Raw genomic sequence first — 19,147 nt, 5'->3', positions numbered from 1 at the left:
TCTCATATTCGACTGGATGCAGTAAACTCACATCATTCACGCGTTTGTCAGTGGTACTGAGTATACTCACAACAACACCAACTGTGGTCATGTTGTGATGGCGGTTGATCATTATCCCCAAGTCCACGGTTTGTCCAAATCATCGTACTTAGTGGAACTTCTCCTTTCGTCTCCATCACTGTGGCTGCTTGGAGTACTCTGCTCTAAACCATGTTTACTTTTCATGTTTATTTACCTGTCATAAGAGAAAAATCTATCAATCAGAACAAATCGAACAAACAGCATTACCTTTTCTTATTCCTTTTGGTACCTCGGTGATACATAAACCATCACAAGACACCTCCGTCTTTGTCAGCAGCAAATGCAGTTATTTTATTCTGATTTAGTTTCTGATCCTTTAGTTCTCTCTCTCTCCTGACCTTCACTATGTTTGCTGTGGCTGACCACCACCAGTTGTCCACTGGAGGGCGACAGTGGGTGGTGCCTGTGGTTTCATGGTGCCCACATGCCCTCGCCATGGACATCTTCGTGTTTGCACTGTGGCTTGTGGCTGTCATGTCAGCAGCTGGCTCTTGTCACCATTTCTTCATTAGTAACTAAGTGCAAGGCCGGAATAGCACACTGACCATCGTGGGTGGTCTCCGAAGGGACGCAGGACTTTCCGCAATAACTTAAGTAACTCAGCTACTACAGCGTGCACTCGTGGACAAGGAAGTAGTCTGAGAGAGAGAGAGTGAGTGACAGACAGACAGGACGAACGAGCAAGGCAGTCACGTGGTGGCTGGCACCAACGCACATCTAGCGACGTCTCTCGCGTTAGTTTGGTCCGCACTGTAAGTTATACACTGACACTAAACACTTGACACTGTATACAGTACATTATACACTGACACTGTACACTTGACACTGACACTGTATACCGTACATTATACACTGACACTAAACACTTGACACTGTATACCGTACATTATACACTGACACTATACACTCGACACTATATACAGTACATTATACACTGACACTGTACACTCGACACTGACACTGTATACCGTACATTATACACTGACACTGTACACTCGACACTGACACTGTACACTTGACACTGACACTGTACACTCGACACTGACACTGTATACCGTACATTATACACTGACACTGTACACTCGACATTGACACTGTACACTTGACACTGACACTGTATACAGTATACTATATACTGACACTGTACACTCGACACTGACACTGTATACAGTACATTATACACTGACACTGTACACTCGACACTGACACTGTACATTCGACACTGACACTGTACACTCGACACTGACACTGTATACAGTACATTATACACTAACACTGTGACTCCATACTGACACTGTACACTCGACATTGACACTGTACACTTGACACTGACACTGTATACAGTATACTATATACTGACACTGTACACTCGATACTGACACTGTATACAGTACATTATACACTGACACTGTACATTCGACACTGACACTGTACACTCGACACTGACACTGTATACAGTACATTATACACTAACACTGTGACTCCATACTGACACTGTACACTCGACACTGTATACCGTATATTATACACTGACACTGTACACTCGACACTGACACTGTATACAGTACATTATACACTAACACTGTGACTCCATACTGACACTGTACACTCGACACTGACACTGTATACAGTACATTATACACTAACACTGTGACTCCATACTGACACTGTACACTCGACACTGTATACCGTATATTATACACTGACACTGTACACTCGACACTGACACTGTATACAGTACATTATACACTAACACTGTGACTCCATACTGACACTGTACACTCGACACTGACACTGTATACCGTACATTATACACTGACACTGTGACTCCATACTGACACTGTACACTCGACACTGACACTGTATACCGTACATTATACACGGACACTGTACACTCGATACTGACACTGTACACTTGACACTGACACTGTATACCGTACATTCGACACTGACACTGTACACTCGACACTGACACTGTACACTTGACACTGACACTGTATACCGTACATTATCCACTGACACTGTACACTCGACACTGACACTGTACACTATACACTGACATTATACACTGACACTGTACACTGACACTGTGCGCTTGACACTGACACTGTATACCGTACATTATAAACTGACACTATACACTATACACTGACATTATACACTGACACTGTACACTGACACTGTACACTATACACTGACATTATACACTGACACTGTACACTGACACTGTACACTGACACTGTGCACTTGACACTGACACTGTATACCGTACATTATAAACTGACACTGTACACTCGACACTGACACTGTATACCGTACATTATACACTGACACTATACACTATCTAGTAGTCCGTACAGACACTGTACATCGTACATTATACACACTGTACACCGTATAGTATACTCTGACACTATACACACTATAGTAGTCTATACAGACACTGTACACTATATACTGACAACTGTACACTCGATACTGACACTGTACACTATACACTGACACTATACACTCTATAGTAGTCCTTACAGACACTTACATCGTACATTATACACACTGTACACCGTATAGTATACACTGACATTGTATACTCGATACTGACACTACACATCGTATAGTATACACTGACACTATAAACTCTATAGTAGTCCGTACAGACACTGTACATCGTACATTATACACACTGTACACCGTATAGTATATACTGACACTATACACTCTATAGTAGTCCGTACAGACACTGTACATCGTACATTATACACACTGTACACCGTATAGTATATACTGACACTATACACTCTATAGTAGTCCGTACAGACACTGTACATCGTACATTATACACACTGTACACCGTGTAGTATACACTGACATTGTATACTCGATACTGACACTACACATCGTATAGTATACACTGACACTATACACTATATAGTAGTCCTTACAGACACTGTACATCGTGCATTACACACACTGTACACCGTATAGTATACACTGACATTGTATACTCGATACTGACACTACACATCGTATAGTATACACTGACACTATACACTATATAGTAGTCCTTACAGACACTGTACATCGTGCATTGTACACACTGTACACCGTGTAGTATACACTGACACTATACACTCTATAGTAGTCTATACAGACACTGTACATCGTACATTATACACACTGTACACCGTATAGTATACACTGACACTATTCACTCTATAGTAGTCCGTACAGACACTGTACACTATATACTAACAACTGTACACCGTATAGTAAACACTGACACTATACACTCTATAGTAGTCCGTACAGACACTGTACACTATATACTAACAACTGTACACAGTATAGTATACACTGACACTATACACTCTATAGTAGTCCGTACAGACACTGTACACCGTACATTATACACACTGTACACAGTATAGTATACACTGACACTATACACTCTATAGTAGTCTGTACAGACACTGTACACTATATACTAACAACTGTACACCGTATAGTATACACTGGCACTATACACTCTATAGTAGTCTGTACAGACACTGTACACTATATACTAACAATTGTACACCGTATAGTATACACTGACACTATACACTCTATAGTAGTCCGTACAGACACTGTACACTATATACTAACAATTGTACACCGTATAGTATACACTGACACTATACACTCTATAGTAGTCCGTACAGACACTGTACACCGTACATTATACACACTGTACACTGTGCACTGTATACAGGACACTCTATAGTCTATACTGAAACTACATTGTAAGTCTTTACTCACGTGGTATACTTGTTAGGAAGAGGCAGGCAGGGATTATCGCCCTTTACCCGTGTGTGAGTGTCTTTAGTTGCGTCGTGGTTTCGCGTCAGAACCCGACGTCATATTGTGACGCAAGTTTAGATTCTACGTAGGGAGAAAATTATTTGGAAGACAGCAGACGGCTGGGAGCAGTGACGAGAGGCGGACGGAGTGTGTGGAGTGTTGGCTTTGCATGTTGTGTGTCCATCCCACAGAATGCATTGGTGATCGTGGACTAGGTGTCTGCCAAGACAGCACTTACCTCTTTAAGAACCGGAAGGTGTGAGTGGTTCACCTCAGAGTTTTGTTCGTGGACATCAGCCAGGTGTTGCCGAGACGGCACTTTTAATTTGTGGACCAGGGAAATGGAGGATGTTACCAGTCCAGGACGTTTTATCTCTGGTTTCTCAGACGATAACTTCAGGCAGTGCGGTGTGAGTAACTAAGACTTTAGCGAACTATTCGAAAACAATCGTCAACTTTGATTTACAGGCCGCGGCGTGAAAGACATTCCTACTTGATATATATATACACGTAGTTCGCAGTAACGCAGTGACGTGTGTGTGTTTAATGTTGAGTTATATAAAAATATTCGTTGTGATAATAATCTCTGTGATTTATGAAGGAAAGAACACGTGTGGGGGGACGTGTGTAGACAGTGAGCGCGAGTAGTGTGAAATTGTGAATTGAGGGCGTCCCTGACAATACTGTCCACTCTATTCTGACACTGTACACTAGATACTATAAAGGTATATAAGACTCTATAATGAATGTACGTTCTATATTGACATGGCATATAGCACATTCTATACTGACACTGTCATTCTATGCTGACATGGTATACAGTACACTCTATACTGACACCTTTACTCTAAACCAGACCTGGGCAAAGGCCGGCCCGCCTCCTGTGTCTGACCGGCCCGCCCGCCATTATATATACTATACATACAGTATTGGGTAAAACTGAGTTAACTGTATCAGTCCGGCCCTCTAAAACCATCCCAATGTCTCATGCGGCCCCTTGGGAACATTAATTGCCCTCCCCTGCTCTAGACTGACATGGTATGTAGTACACTTTATACTGACACTGTCTTTCTATGGTGACATGGTATACAGTACACTCTATACTAATTTTATACTGACACGCTATATAGTACACTCCATACTGACTGTACACGGTCTATATACTGACACTGGACACTGACACTCACCTTGGTGGCGCTCATACTTGTCAACGAAATTCAAAAGTAACGAATTATTAAGGAAAATAAATAAGCAAGCAAGCAAACAAACAAACAAACAAACAAACAAACAAACAAACAAACAAACAAACAAAAAAACAAACAAACAAAAGCATCAAAGTCGGTGTTAATACGAGCGAGGCACTTGAAGTTATCGTGGATGTGAATACTAAAGTGTCTGTCACTGTACAAAGTGTATTTCAGGAAGAAGAGTATTCACTGCAAGCTCTCTCTCTCTCTCTTGTAAATGTTACTCCAGACCAAAGCGGAGGTGTACACCCCCCCCCCCCCGTGTGTACACTTTTCTGTGTTGGTATGTTGTTCGACACTCGCTTCATCTTATTTTGTTTGAACTATTTTGATGTTATTTACCAACACCATGTTGACTTTACTACTTTTGCGGACCTTATTTCAACTTTTATGTTTTAATACACTCATTGGTTCTTGGTTAATCTGATGAGATCATCGTCATCCTCTAAAGCTCACATTCGCACTTGTCTGATTTGGGTGACATTTGAAATTAAATGACGACCTGTGGACAAGATGACATGACAGGACATCAGCCTTGTCACTGAGGCTGGTAACCGAACACAGGATGAGGCTTGAGACACGAGTCCCCCTGTGAAACCTATTAAAGTATTACAGATCTCGATGTGTTGAATACTGTTTACATCTGTAAAGCAACAAACGGATGAATTAAATAACCGATAAAACAAATGAAAAACGATGTACAACTGAAGCGTTCATAACAATGCCGTGATAGTCTTCATGCCAATTATCAAAAAGCTCATGCTTAGATACTTATAAAAACTGTCTGACATCTTGCACCACCTGAATTTCCTACACGTAGCCAATAAAAGAAAACATCAGACACCCATGTTCTTTGGATATGTAGATGTCTATTCAACAACATATGGTGTGATGTAGACTTTGCTGGGATGGGAAGGACCTGGAGCCAGTAACAAATGCATGAACACTTACAGTATATCGCTCCATTCTGCCGGTGTATGAAAACGGACGCTTGAAAGCAAATAAATGAACACTTTCCACAATATTTCACTCCACCCCCCAGTCTCCATACCTCAGCCCCGTATGTTAACGAATTCCAATGACTTTTTTCAGCATGACAGGCAACATCCTGAAGAGTAAGAGAAACGCTCTGAACAAAATCGCTCCAAGATATTTGTACATATTTACAACTTTCTCCTCCTCCCTTCTAAGTGCAATTTCTCCCTCTTTGATAAGTAAGTGGCACTGCGGAACAAGACAAGTGTTGACCTGTCCACATACATGCATTGGGTCTTGGTGAGACAACCAAGCAACACCTACTATATATATATACAACACCTACTATATATATATACAACACCTACTATATATACAACACCTACTATATATACAACACCTACTACACAAAGCTCCACTTCATGGGCGCCTACAAAGCACACAGCAAGATTGCATTCCATGTCCATTGTGCATCTTGACTATATTACTGCATAATATTAAATACTACATCAACATAAATATGTTTGCTTTATTAGTACATCTGGAAAATATATTCTGTTACAGGGTCAGTGAGTTGTGGCAGGTCTCGTATTATCTCGTGTGTGTGTGTCATGTGTGTGTCATGTGTGTGTCATGTGTGTGTCATGTGTGTGTTGTGTCACTGACAGGTGACCGGGTGTGTTGTTAGTCTGACCACAGTGGTGTCTGCCTGAGTCCGCGATGCAGTTGTGTGCGTCCATGTCTCTTGTGTGTCCTCTCATTCTTTCTCTAAATAAACTGCAAAGTATCCAGTCTCGTGTAAGATGCTAAGATACACACGCGGCGATGTTTTAAAAGTGTTTAAAATAAAAAGACATTGGAAATAAATTGCTTTACACACGAGTATCCAACGCGACCTCAAGAGTCCGTGGAGCATCTGACGATGGCTTTGGGAAGGTCGGATTGATCGCTCTTTAAATTTCAAGTTCGTTCTTCGCTAGAGACATCGGAAATTCTTTGCTAAAGTAGATGCATTTCCATCCCAGAAAGACATTTTGAAATGATTTGAGAAAATATTGAAAGATGAGAGTTTACACATCTCGTCTTCCTACCTCTGATGATGCTGACTTTTCTTTGTCTGTTGACATCCTCTCCATCGAGTTTCTAGTCGTCAGGCTCGTTTGCGGACACATGTCTTGTGTTTTCTTCCCCACAGGCTGGTGCTGGAGACCTTCACAGGCCATCTTCTTCCCAGACAATGGCGTAGACATCGGTTGGCCACTGGTGGTGATTAGAAAAAAGAAGACAATGCTACCAGTAAGACACTATCAAGACATTGCTACAACAAGATACCATCAAGACATTAATAATATCGAGGTACTATCAAGACATTAATAATATCGAGGTACCATCCAGACATTAATAATATCGAGGTACTATCCAGACATTAATAATATCGAGGTACTATCAAGATTAATAATATCGAGGTACCATCCAGACATTAATAATATCGAGGTACTATCCAGACATTAATAATATCGAGGTACTATCCAGACATTAATAATATCGAGGTACCATCCAGACATTAATAATATCGAGGTACCATCCAGACATTAATAATATCGAGGTACTATCCAGACATTAATAATATATACGAGGACATTATAATATCGAGGTACCATCCAGACATTCAAGAATAATATCGAGGTACTATCACATTAATAATATCGAGGTACTATCAAGACATTAATAATATCGAGGTACTATCAAGACATTAATAATATCGAGGTACCATCAAGACATCAACACTATCCAGATACCATCCAGACACCATGGTGGTGTGGTGTGGTCAGCATGTTAGCACGTGCAGCAGTTATGAGCACTTCCGCCTCATGAGGTGTGGTGAGGTGAGGTGAGGTGAAGTGAGGTGAAGTGAGGTGAGGTGAGGTGAAGTGAGGTGAAGTGAGGTGTGGTGAGGTGAGGTGAGGTGAAGTGAGGTGAAGTGAGGTGAGGTGAGGTGAGGTGAGGTGTGCAGTGGTGTTAGTTGCGATGGTGGTGGTAGTGACAGTGGTGACAGTGGTAGAGGCAAGTAGAGCTAGCATGTGGTAAATCCATTCAAGCCCGAATGTTATCAAATAACAACACAGTGTTTAGCATCTCGCTTTGAAGGAAATCGTTGATAATTAGCGACTTCTCCTTCACCTCAACCTGACTATTATCACAGATGTACTGTTTGTTTCCGCATCGACTGTGACGACGACGCGAGGTGGGCTGGGATGCGAGTCCTACCATCACAAGGCTGTCATCAAGGCTGATGTAATTACAGTCAAACCAATGAAGTGTCGATATTTTTGTAGAAAATGTCAACATTACTGTGAAAAGTAGGTGGCGCCTAACGACATTTGAAGTGAGACTAAAGGAATAAAAATGTGTGTGTGAGAGAGAGAGAAAGAGAGAGAGAGAGAGAGAAATAGTTGTTCAGGCAACAACACTCCACAACTCTTCCTAACCTGAGATAAAACCTCCACCTGCATGTGACATTGTAATACAAACAGAAGACAACAACGGCTCTCTGTCTTTGCCGTTTATCCGCAGTCTGGAGAGCTTTGTCTGCTATCTCGTCCTGCTCTCGCTGTCCATCGTCCTATCTTTTGTCCTGCTACTCTCGTCTGTCCATCGTCTCTATCTTTGTCCTGCTACTCCCGTCTGTCCATCGTCTCTGTGTCAGGCGATGGCGGTGAGCTGTGGTGTATGGTCAGTCCGCCAGTCAGACGGTGCGACTAATGCGTGCATCACAAAGTGACGGTTGAATGAAGAGTAACACAGACACGGACACGTGTGTGTAGAGGTGTGACCGACACAAAGTACACACGCCAGCCATCAACATGTGGACAACTGTCAGGGCACGGCCGTCACTTGCAATGGGAGGAAATGAAAGACCTGTGGGAGTTATTAGAACGATTTGTGAATAGCCGATGTGTTCTCACAGGGTTAGTCTGTAATTTGTGTTTGCAGTCATTAATGTGTAATTACATAATGCCCTCGCTAGCAGCTAGTTGCAAATGAAAAGTTGCGGAGGACACACCTGAAGGTTTTGGAGGCTGTGGGAGGTTACCTGTAATCACACTTTCCTCATAATTATGTCGGTAGTTTCCAACCCACACACCCGGTTGCCCGTGCTTGTCTGTGCGTGCGTGAGATCATGGGCGTGTGCTGCCCACGTGTGTAAATAACAACATGCACGTGGCCATGTGGTTCGCTGTGCGTGCGTGCGTGAAAGCCAGGGCGTGTCCACGATGGTGGAGCACAAGACCGAGATAGGAGAAAGATGAATGAAGTCTGCTATTGACCGACAACTCTTGCTGCTATAAAAGGGAGATAAATTGTGTGAGGAGGTCACTGTGGTAGTTGACTTCAGTAATACATGCAGCAGGTAAATATTTGTTTGTATGTCAGGTAGGTCACTGTGGTAGTCGACTTCAATAATACATGTAGCAGGTAAATATTTGTATGTCAGGTAGGTCACTGTGGTAGTTGACTTCAGTAACAGCAGGTAAATATTTGTTTCTATGTCAGGTAGTCTTGTGACACGTGTACTATATGTAGTCTTGTGACGTGTACTGTACAATGTATGTAGTCTTGTGACACGTGTACTGTACAATGTACTGTAGTCTTGTGACACGTGTACTGTACAGTGTACTGTAGTCTTGTGACACGTGTACTGTACAGTGTACTGTAGTCTTGTGACACGTGTAATGTATAGTGTACTGTGACAGCTGCAATGTAATGTGTACTGTAGTCTTGTGACATGTGTACTGTACAATGTACTGTAGTCTTGTGACACGTGTACTGTACAGTGTACTGTAGTCTTGTGACACGTGTACTGTACAGTGTACTGTAGTCTTGTGACACGTGTACTGTACAGTGTACTGTAGTCTTGTGACACGTGTACTGTACAATGTACTGTAGTCTTGTGACACGTGTACTGTACAGTGTACTGTAGTCTTGTGACATGTGTACTGTACAATGTACTGTAGTCTTGTGACACGTGTAATGTATAGTGTACTGTGACAGCTGCAATGTAATGTGTACTGTAGTCTTGAGACATATGTACTGTACAATGTACTGTAGTCTTATGACACGTGTAATGTATAGTGTACTGTGACAACTGCAATGTATAGTATACTGTAGTCTTGTGACACGTGTACTGTACAATGTACTGTAGTCTTGTGACACATGTACTGTACAGTGTACTGTAGTCTTGTGACACGTGTAATGTATAGTGTACTGTAGTCTTGTGACACGTGTACTATACAATGTACTGTAGTCTTGTGACACGTGTACTGTAAATGCAGAGGCGGCGTTAGGAACCGTTAAGAACACGCGGGGCCTGGGGCCGACCATCCGCGCGGGGCCGGGGTCATGGAGTACGTGTATCAACATCCCTATTGATATGATGCCGGAAGCACTGATTAATATACAGTTAGATAGGCTGGATGGATTTCGCGAAATAACCACGAATTTAGTGTTTTAACTGTTCTTAACCTTTCCCACCGTTTGTGACAGTAGTGGTTTTTTCTTAAAGCGAAATAATATGGTGACGATAACTGAATAAACTGCTTGTTATTATTGTCGGGTTTAAAGTTAAGACATGGTTTCAATAATTTGCTTAATTAGAACTTAGAAGTGTTTTCTGAACGTCAATTTTTTTGTCACAACTTGTTTAACACAGCTAGCAATAAGTCAGAAAGATGACCTCGGGGCTGAAGCGCGGGGCCCCTTCGAGAGCGGGGCCTGGGGCGGCCGCCCCATTTGCCACCCCCTAACGCCGCCTCTGTGTAAATGTACTGTAGTCTTGTGACATGTGTACTGTACAATGTACTGTAGTCTTGTGACAGATGTACTGTACAATGTACTGTAGTCTTGTGACACGTGTACTGTACAGTGTACTGTAGTCTTGTGACACGTGTACTGTACAATGTACTGTAGTCTTGTGACATGTGTACTGTACAATGTACTGTAGTCTTGTGACAGATGTACTGTACAATGTACTGTAGTCTTGTGACACGTGTACTGTACAATGTACTGTAGTCTTGTGACATGTGTACTGTACAATGTACTGTAGTCTTGTGACAGATGTACTGTACAATGTACTGTAGTCTTGTGACACGTGTACTGTACAGTGTACTGTAGTCTTGTGACACGTGTACTGTAAATGTACTGTAGTCTTGTGACATGTGTACTGTACAATGTACTGTAGTCTTGTGACACGTGTACTGTACAATGTACTGTAGTCTTGTGACACGTGTACTGTAGTCATGTGACACGTGTACTGTACAGTGTACTGTAGTCTTGTGACACGTGTACTGTACAGTGTACTGTAGTCTTGTGACATGTGTACTGTACAGTGTACTTAGTCTTGTGGCACGTGTACTGTAGTCATGTGACATGTGTACTGTACAATGTACTGTAGTCTTATGACATATGTACTGTAAATGTACTGTAGTCATGTGACATGTGTACTGTACAATGTACTGTAGTCTTATGACATATGTACTGTAAATGTACTGTAGTCTTATGACATATGTACTGTAAATGTACTGTAGTCTTGTGACATGTGTACTGTACAGTGTACTGTAGTCTTGTGACATGTGTACTGTACAGTGTACTGTGTCTTGTGACATGTGTACTGTACAGTGTACTTAGTCTTGTGACATGTGTACTGTACAGTGTACTTAGTCTTGTGACACGTGTAATGTATAGTGTACTGCGACAGCTGTAATGTAATGTGTACTGTGGTCTTGTGACACGTGATGCTGGTGGTTGATAACATGCTGATGGTGCTGGTGATACCCTAACCTACTTACCCGTCCTGCAGGCTGTCATTACCTGGCGATTTGTTCCCTTTCCGTTGTTTTGATGAGGGAAACCACGCGCGACTGTCAGTCTTCCATTTCCCTCGTACAAAGGCTAATGTACACAGACGACTGTGGAGACGACTTCAGTCTGTCAGCAGACAGACAGAGAAGTGCAACCCTCCTCTAGAGACTGACAGACATTCTAACGCACGTGGAATGGAGACCAGCACTGACAAGAGTCAAGTCACTGCCACTGATGACAGGAAGGCTGACATGATGACATGTACGCCTGACAAAGGTCAACAGCTGTAAGTACTCGTGTCACCCTGTCTGCACCATCACAACACAACAGAGTCTATGGCTGGACAGGTCTGGTGCAGCCATAGCATCAGGTTCGCTGACTACTACATCTACAAGCTCTGCGTAGTACTCCTCCTGCTCTAGGATGTGACAGGTGAACTCTACTTACCGATTCAGGCACTAGAGAAGAAGTGTTTTGCAGAGGCTGCTCTGGATCGAGAAGATAAAACCAAAGATGTTGTAGGAAGGACGGTTGCCACTCGTAGGACACCAGCAACCGCCGCTTGCAACATTCAGGCGATGTCAGCAGGTGTGGTGTGGCCACGTGACCCGGCAAGGAACTTTGCTGAAGACTACCCTTCAAGACAACTTGCAAGAACTGGCTTCCGAAGGTGAAGGGGTGGACCTGCTGACTATCTGCCAGCACAGGTCTTTCGGTAGACGTATGTTTGTCTCTGCCACCCCAGCTGACACATGCATCATTGTAGGCTTGTAGTCAGCAGTCTAAAGAGGAGACTTATCATCAGCATTTACTTTTTTTGGAGAAGGCCTTCGGCGCCATCCTCTTGTTACCTGAGGTCGCATTTCTTCAGCGCAGGTATCTTTAGTCGTCGTTTTCCTCCTGATGTCTGTGTCGCCTAGTGAGTAAGTGACATTGATAAATACTCTCTTTTTCGTGTGACAAGCTGATGTTTTGTGTGTTGTAGGTATTTCTTAGCTGATATCAACGCTTTTGTGTGAGTATGCAACAACCGTATGTATATCCATATATACTCTCTGTTATACTCATCTTTGCTGTTTATCGTCCTGTCAGGAGATGTGTTGACGGAAGTGGTAGCGCCTCGTCTCAGTGGATACCGAGTTTTCACAGGTGCTTTTCCTAGAAGTCTTAGTCTATGCCAAAAGCCAGACCTGTCCCTGAGGGCAGCTGCGTGCAACAGGGAGATGGCCCCCAATCAGAGGAGAGGACGAGGGCGGCCCGGTCTCAGTAGTTGAGACAGGTACGGTGGGGCAAGGACGGGAAGACTATGGGGGCCTGGTGCGCCCATCTTGTAAACACACAGACAGCCAAGCTCCAGGGGCCGGGGTTAGCAGGTCCACCTTTGGAACAATATGTTACATAATATTTGCTTTGTTCAGACCCAACCGGGGAAAGGAGGTGATACAACGGGAAACCAATGAAACCGTTAGGTGTGCGTTGTGAGGGACATCAAGATAAGGTACAGGCTTCCTCTCTCAGTCTCTACCTGTGGTTATGTATTTCTTACCTGTGTATCATGTTTCTATCTGTGTATTATGTATTTTCCATCTGTGTATTATGTTTCTATCTGTGTATTATGTATTTTCCATCTGTGTATTATGTTTCTATCTGTGTATTATGTATTTTCTATCTGTGTATTATGTATTTTCTATCTGTGTATTATGTATTTTCCATCTGTGTATTATGTTTCTATCTGTGTATTATGTATTTTCTATCTGTGTATTATGTTTCTATCTGTGTATTATGTATTTTCCATCTGTGTATTATGTTTCAATCTGTGTATTATGTATTTTCAATCTGTGTATTATGTATTTTCCATCTGTGTATTTTGTTTCTATCTGTGTATTATGTTTCAATATGTGTATTATGTATTTTCTATCTGTGTATTATGTATTTTCTATCTGTGTATTACATTTCTGTCTGTGTATTATGTATTTTCTATCTGTGTATTACATTTCTGTCTGTGTATTATGTATTTTCTATCTGTGTATTACATTTCTGTCTGTGTATTATGTATTTTCTATCTGTGTATTATGTATTTTCTATCTGTGTATTATGTTTCTATCTGTGTATTATGTTTCTATCTGTGTATTATGTTTCTATCTGTGTATTATGTTTCTATCTGTGTATTATGTATTTTCTATCTGTGTATTATGTTTCTATCTGTGTATTATGTATTTTCTATCTGTGTATTATGTTTCTATCTGTGTATTACATTTCTGTCTGTGTATTATGTATTTTCTATCTGTGTATTATGTATTTTCTATCTGTGTATTATGTATTTTCTATCTGTGTATTATGTATTTTCTATCTGTGTATTATGTATTTTCTATCTGTGTATTATGTATTTTCTATCTGTGTATTATGTATTTTCTATCTGTGTATTATGTATTTTCTATCTGTGTATTATGTATTTTCTATCTGTGTATTATGTTTCTATCTGTGTATTATGTATTTTCTATCTGTGTATTATGTATTTTCTATCTGTGTATTATGTATGTTTCGCCTGCTAATGTGAAGCGTGACGAGCTTTGTCAAAGGCTTGGACCCTTTAAAATAGTCGTTGTTGTTGTCTTGCAGGCGTTAGGTGTGATCATGAACAACACAAAGTCTGTGAGTGTGACTGAAAGCCTTCTACTGTGGAACTATCCAAACGATCTTCTCACTCGCAGCCAGTACCTGCTGGCGGTCTACATCCTCAACTATATCATCAAGCCTGTCATCCTCGCTGTCGGCCTGCCCACCAATGTCATCAACTGTGTGGTGTTCTGGCGCCAGGGACTTGGGGACCGCATGAACGTCTGTCTCTTTGCTCTGTCCGTGGTGGACCTCTGTATGATCAGTCTGTCCACCCTGTTCAGTATAACCTATTACATGGAGCAGAGCGATCTTGCCAGATACGATGGCATTTACTCCTACTGTCAAATCTACCTGTCTGGGGTCGGTCACGGGTTTCGAACTGCCTCTGGCTTCATCACCATCGTCATAGCCGTGGAGCGCTGTCTGTGTGTCACCTTCCCCCTCAAGGCGGCCTCTTTGATCAGCACTCGCACCATGCGGGTCACCATGGCTGTCATTGGCGGTGTTTCCCAGATGGCATTTGTCACGGTTCCCCTACGGCTCAACGTAGTTCGAGTGACCAACAGCACCACAACGGTAGGAATTATCAGCTCTGATATGTTCCTCAAAAATCAAGTTTTCTTCACAATCTTCGAAAACATGATCATGATGAATGTAGTGCCGCTAGCGACATTTATTATCATCTGCGTGTGCACCGCCCTGACGGTGGTCAAGCTGAGGGCCGCCTTTACCTGGCGGAAGACGACCAGCTGCAGCAGTGAGGGAGGTCAAGGGCAGCACACGGCACTGACCAAGATGCTGGTGCTGGTGTGCTGTGTCTACATCCTCACCACCATCCCCTGGGTCATCTTCTACCTCGCCACCTTGACTTGGCCTGAGTTCTTTTTCGCGAGCAAATTTTATTATTTATACATGACCTCCATCGTCACGGTGTTTTACTTTCCCTACATCAACAGCTCTGTGGGCTTCTTTGTCTACTTTAGCAGGTCCACGCGGTTTCGACAAGATGTGAACACCTGTGGTCGTTGGTGCAAAGCACAGGTAGGCGGCGGACAGGAGGCGGACACTGTTTGTAAGACACTCACCGACCTGTAGAAACTTTCTTTACTCAAAGTTTTGTGGCAACAACAGGAAGCATGCTTTGGTCAGGGCGGTGGTGAGGAGCCCATCTCTTGTTGACACCAACTACTTGTGACCGATGAACGCAGCTTAATCACTTACAAGGCCTTCAAACGCTCGACTGACTTATGTCCCTTGCACTTGAAATAACGGATCGTCGCGGTTTGCACTTGTCCCTGACTTATGTCCCTTGCACTAGAAATAACGGATTGTCACGGTTTGCACTTGTCCCTGCAGTAAGTCCCACTGCACAGCAATGAATAGGAACTGCACGACTTGACACAGACGCCGCCATCTTGTTCCTCTAGTGATGTCAACGACATCGACACAGGATGACAGGCTTGATGATAGGTTTGCCGTGTGCTGTATGTGGGACTCGTGTTGTCAGTGGTCCACTATGTCAGGTGAGGTGAGGTGAAGTGAGGTGAGGTGAGGTGAGGTGTGAGGCCGTGCCTTGCCTTGACTGAATGATGTTTTTCACGAGTGACAACAGCCATCTACAGCTTCCTTCCTTTTTCTTCACGTTATTTCTTTCTTTACTGTTTTCGCTCCTTCTGTAGGTCTTGTGTCATCTGTGTGTTTGTGAGGTTGACCTCTTTCTTATTTAGTCATGTTTGAGCCAGTGTCATTTTCTTGATTATTAACCTTACCTCCTGAAAGTGTCATGAGCCAGTGAGATATCCGTGATTATCAGCCTCGTCTCTTGTCGTGTCTGTCGTCCAGTTGGATGCCAGCTATGGCGGCGAGGCGGTCTTTACACACAACTGTAAACAACAAACAAAGTCAGTAGGGTGGAGGCAGGTGTCACGTGGTACTGACATGTCCGCCTTCGTGTCCGTCAGTGCCCACTTGGCACACACACAAACACATCGCTAGACTTTTATTCTGAGCCCGCCTTCAGGTCACAGGTCATCGGTCAAACCTGTTTGGAAGCTCGCGACATTTTGCACTCACATCAATCTGTTCCTTTGATGACAGACTAATAATCCATTTATTTTGATGATTTCATAAATCAGGCGAGTATTTATTTTTGAAAAACGACTTAAAACTAAATTAGTAAATTAGTAATCAGTAATTCTTAATTCGGATTGTTTGGTTTAAGTTGAAGCCCGTGACAACGAACGTACGACTGACTTCACGAAGAAAGGAATTATTTATTTGGTACTTAATTTATATTACTGTACTATAAGCTGTAAGCGGCCCGGTGGCGCAACGGTTAGCGCTGTTAGCGCCTGTCACCAATACAGTGAAGGTTGGCTGCCCTGAGTTCATTTCTCGTCTCGGGCACGCTGTTCTTTCTCTGCAAGTGGCATCTGTTTACAGGGCTGGCCGCCCTCCGCCAAGGACGGTCCCAAGCCCGGCTGAAAAAGGAGGAGGGTTGGGCGTGGGGCCAGCACCCCCACCCCGTAAAACAAATCCTTGCTACCGAAACATCGACAACAGTTAAGACTGTAGTCGATGGCCTATGCCCCAGGAGGGGTGAAAGGGCCTAAAAAAAAACAAAAAAAAAACTATAAGCTGTCGTGGTCATAATTAATATAATGTGCCGTAAGCTGTTCATGTTGTCTGAAGCCAATGACATGGCAGAGGCCTGACACAACTGTCGACAGTGTATCGTGTCACTGTACATGTCAGTTGTCAGGTGGCACACGTGTAGTTACTTCAGTTCGACGCTTTGGCAGCAAGAAATAACATCAAAGCTTCCCACCTGTACAGGTGCATGCCTCCAAAATGCCAATATATTAAAAAGTTGGTCGTGTGTATTAACCATGTAGAAACATAGTCTGTAGACACAGAGTGTGGATGAGAGCATGAACAGCGCACTACTGATCATCGTGACACCAGGTAGCAGGTAGCACCATGTAGAAATATCTGTAGTGACAGATTGCTTGCTTGAGACTGGCGACTTGTACCTGGACACATGTTTTAGCATTTCCCACCTATCTATATACTTCAGCTAATTGCTTGCGAACACTAACCACCAGCAAATAATTCTACACGCCTTGTCACCACAATGTCACTACCAAAAGAACATAACAAGAGGCTACAGAATCTGTAGAACAGACTGGACAGCGACAGGAATAATCTGAGTTGGCCGTTACCTTGTATATGAATGTTACAAGACCCTGGTCAGTGTTCTACCAATTACTGCAAATAATCCAGCAAAGCGTCCATCGCACACAAGATAAAAATAACAGGAGTGGTACACACACTTTCATCACCGAGAAATTAAACAGTAATTAGCATTATCGTGAATAGGACTCAGTATAATGTCTCTCCAAGTTCTCGTATTCAACATACTAGGACCGGTAGTTATTCCCCCCTAGTTGTTGTTTTTGGAAAGGGAGGGCCGCCACCTCGCGGTGACTTGGCACTGTCAGGATGGCGATCTTGGTGAGTGGTGAGTGAAGGCAGGGTAGGTGTCGTCTGATTATCCCCCCTTTTAGTTTTCATACTTGCACTCTCAGTTATCTGCTCTACTTTTCATATTAAACATACTTGTACTCTTTATTGTCTCCCCTAGTTCTCATATTCAACATATTGTCCTCCTAATTATCTCCCCTAGTTCTCATATTCGACTGAGTCCAGTACACTCGCATCATTCACGCGTTTTGTCCACTTTGTATACTCACACACATCGCCGGCCGTGGTCATGTTGTGATGGCGGTGGATAACTATCCCCAAGTCCATTGTTTGTCCAAATCATCGTATTTACTGGAGCTTCTCCTTTCGTCTCCATCACTGTGGGTGCTTGGAGTACTCTGCTCGTATGTTTGCTGTGGCTGACCACCATCAGTTGTCCACTGGAGGGCTACAGTGGGTGGTGATGTGGCTTCATGGTGCCCACATGCCCTCGCCATGGACATCTTCGTGTTTGCACTGTGGCTTGTGGCTGTCACATGTCAGCAGCTGGCTCTTGTCACCATTTCTTCATTAGTAATTAAGTGCAAGGCCGGAATATCTTGACAATGTCCCTCAGACATTTGCTTTGGTAGGTCTCTAGTTTGATGTTTGCTGATGTCTTCCAGCATTCACTTCACAGAGTGAGACTGAAAAGACATTGTAGCTCTATGTATTGTTACTATTCGTGGGCTTTCTTCACACTTTATAGTCAGTCGTGATGGATTCTGTTAACTTATTATGCTAATTTCTTTAGGTTTCGCCTTTGTTTATTGAGTTCTAGTTTTGATGCCATTTGAGTAAGACTGTTGTGTTAGCAGGAAAGCATAACGATGTCACGTCTTCCGGTACCGAGTTCAGTAGGATTCCTCAACAGTCATCTTTTCTGTCTTTTGTTGCTTGTTTCAATAGCCAGTACATGGCCAGTAATAACAGGACTGGCGACAGAGTACCTCCCTATCTGACATCCGTGGTGATGTCGATGTTGTCTCGTAGCTTGCTGTTGC

At 42.9% G+C, this 19,147-nt stretch overlaps 1 protein-coding gene across 1 annotated transcript in view; it reads left to right on the top strand.

Moving 5' to 3' along the window:
• Positions 1-16,886, top strand: part of LOC112553255 (somatostatin receptor type 3-like) — a 51,214-nt gene extending 34,328 nt beyond the window's left edge. The window contains exon 2 of the mRNA XM_025220355.1: positions 14,622-16,886. Coding sequence (XP_025076140.1) covers positions 14,637-15,716 — 1,080 coding nt within the window. The 5' untranslated portion in view covers positions 14,622-14,636 and the 3' untranslated portion in view covers positions 15,717-16,886. The remainder of the gene's footprint in view (positions 1-14,621) is intronic.
• Positions 16,887-19,147: the final 2,261 nt, after the last annotated feature.

The sequence above is a fragment of the Pomacea canaliculata genome, linkage group LG12, assembly GCF_003073045.1.
Source record: "Pomacea canaliculata isolate SZHN2017 linkage group LG12, ASM307304v1, whole genome shotgun sequence".
Lineage (NCBI taxonomy): Eukaryota > Metazoa > Mollusca > Gastropoda > Architaenioglossa > Ampullariidae > Pomacea > Pomacea canaliculata.
The sequence above is the reverse complement of the archived record's forward strand: the minus strand, read 5'-3'. Positions and strand labels throughout refer to the sequence as shown.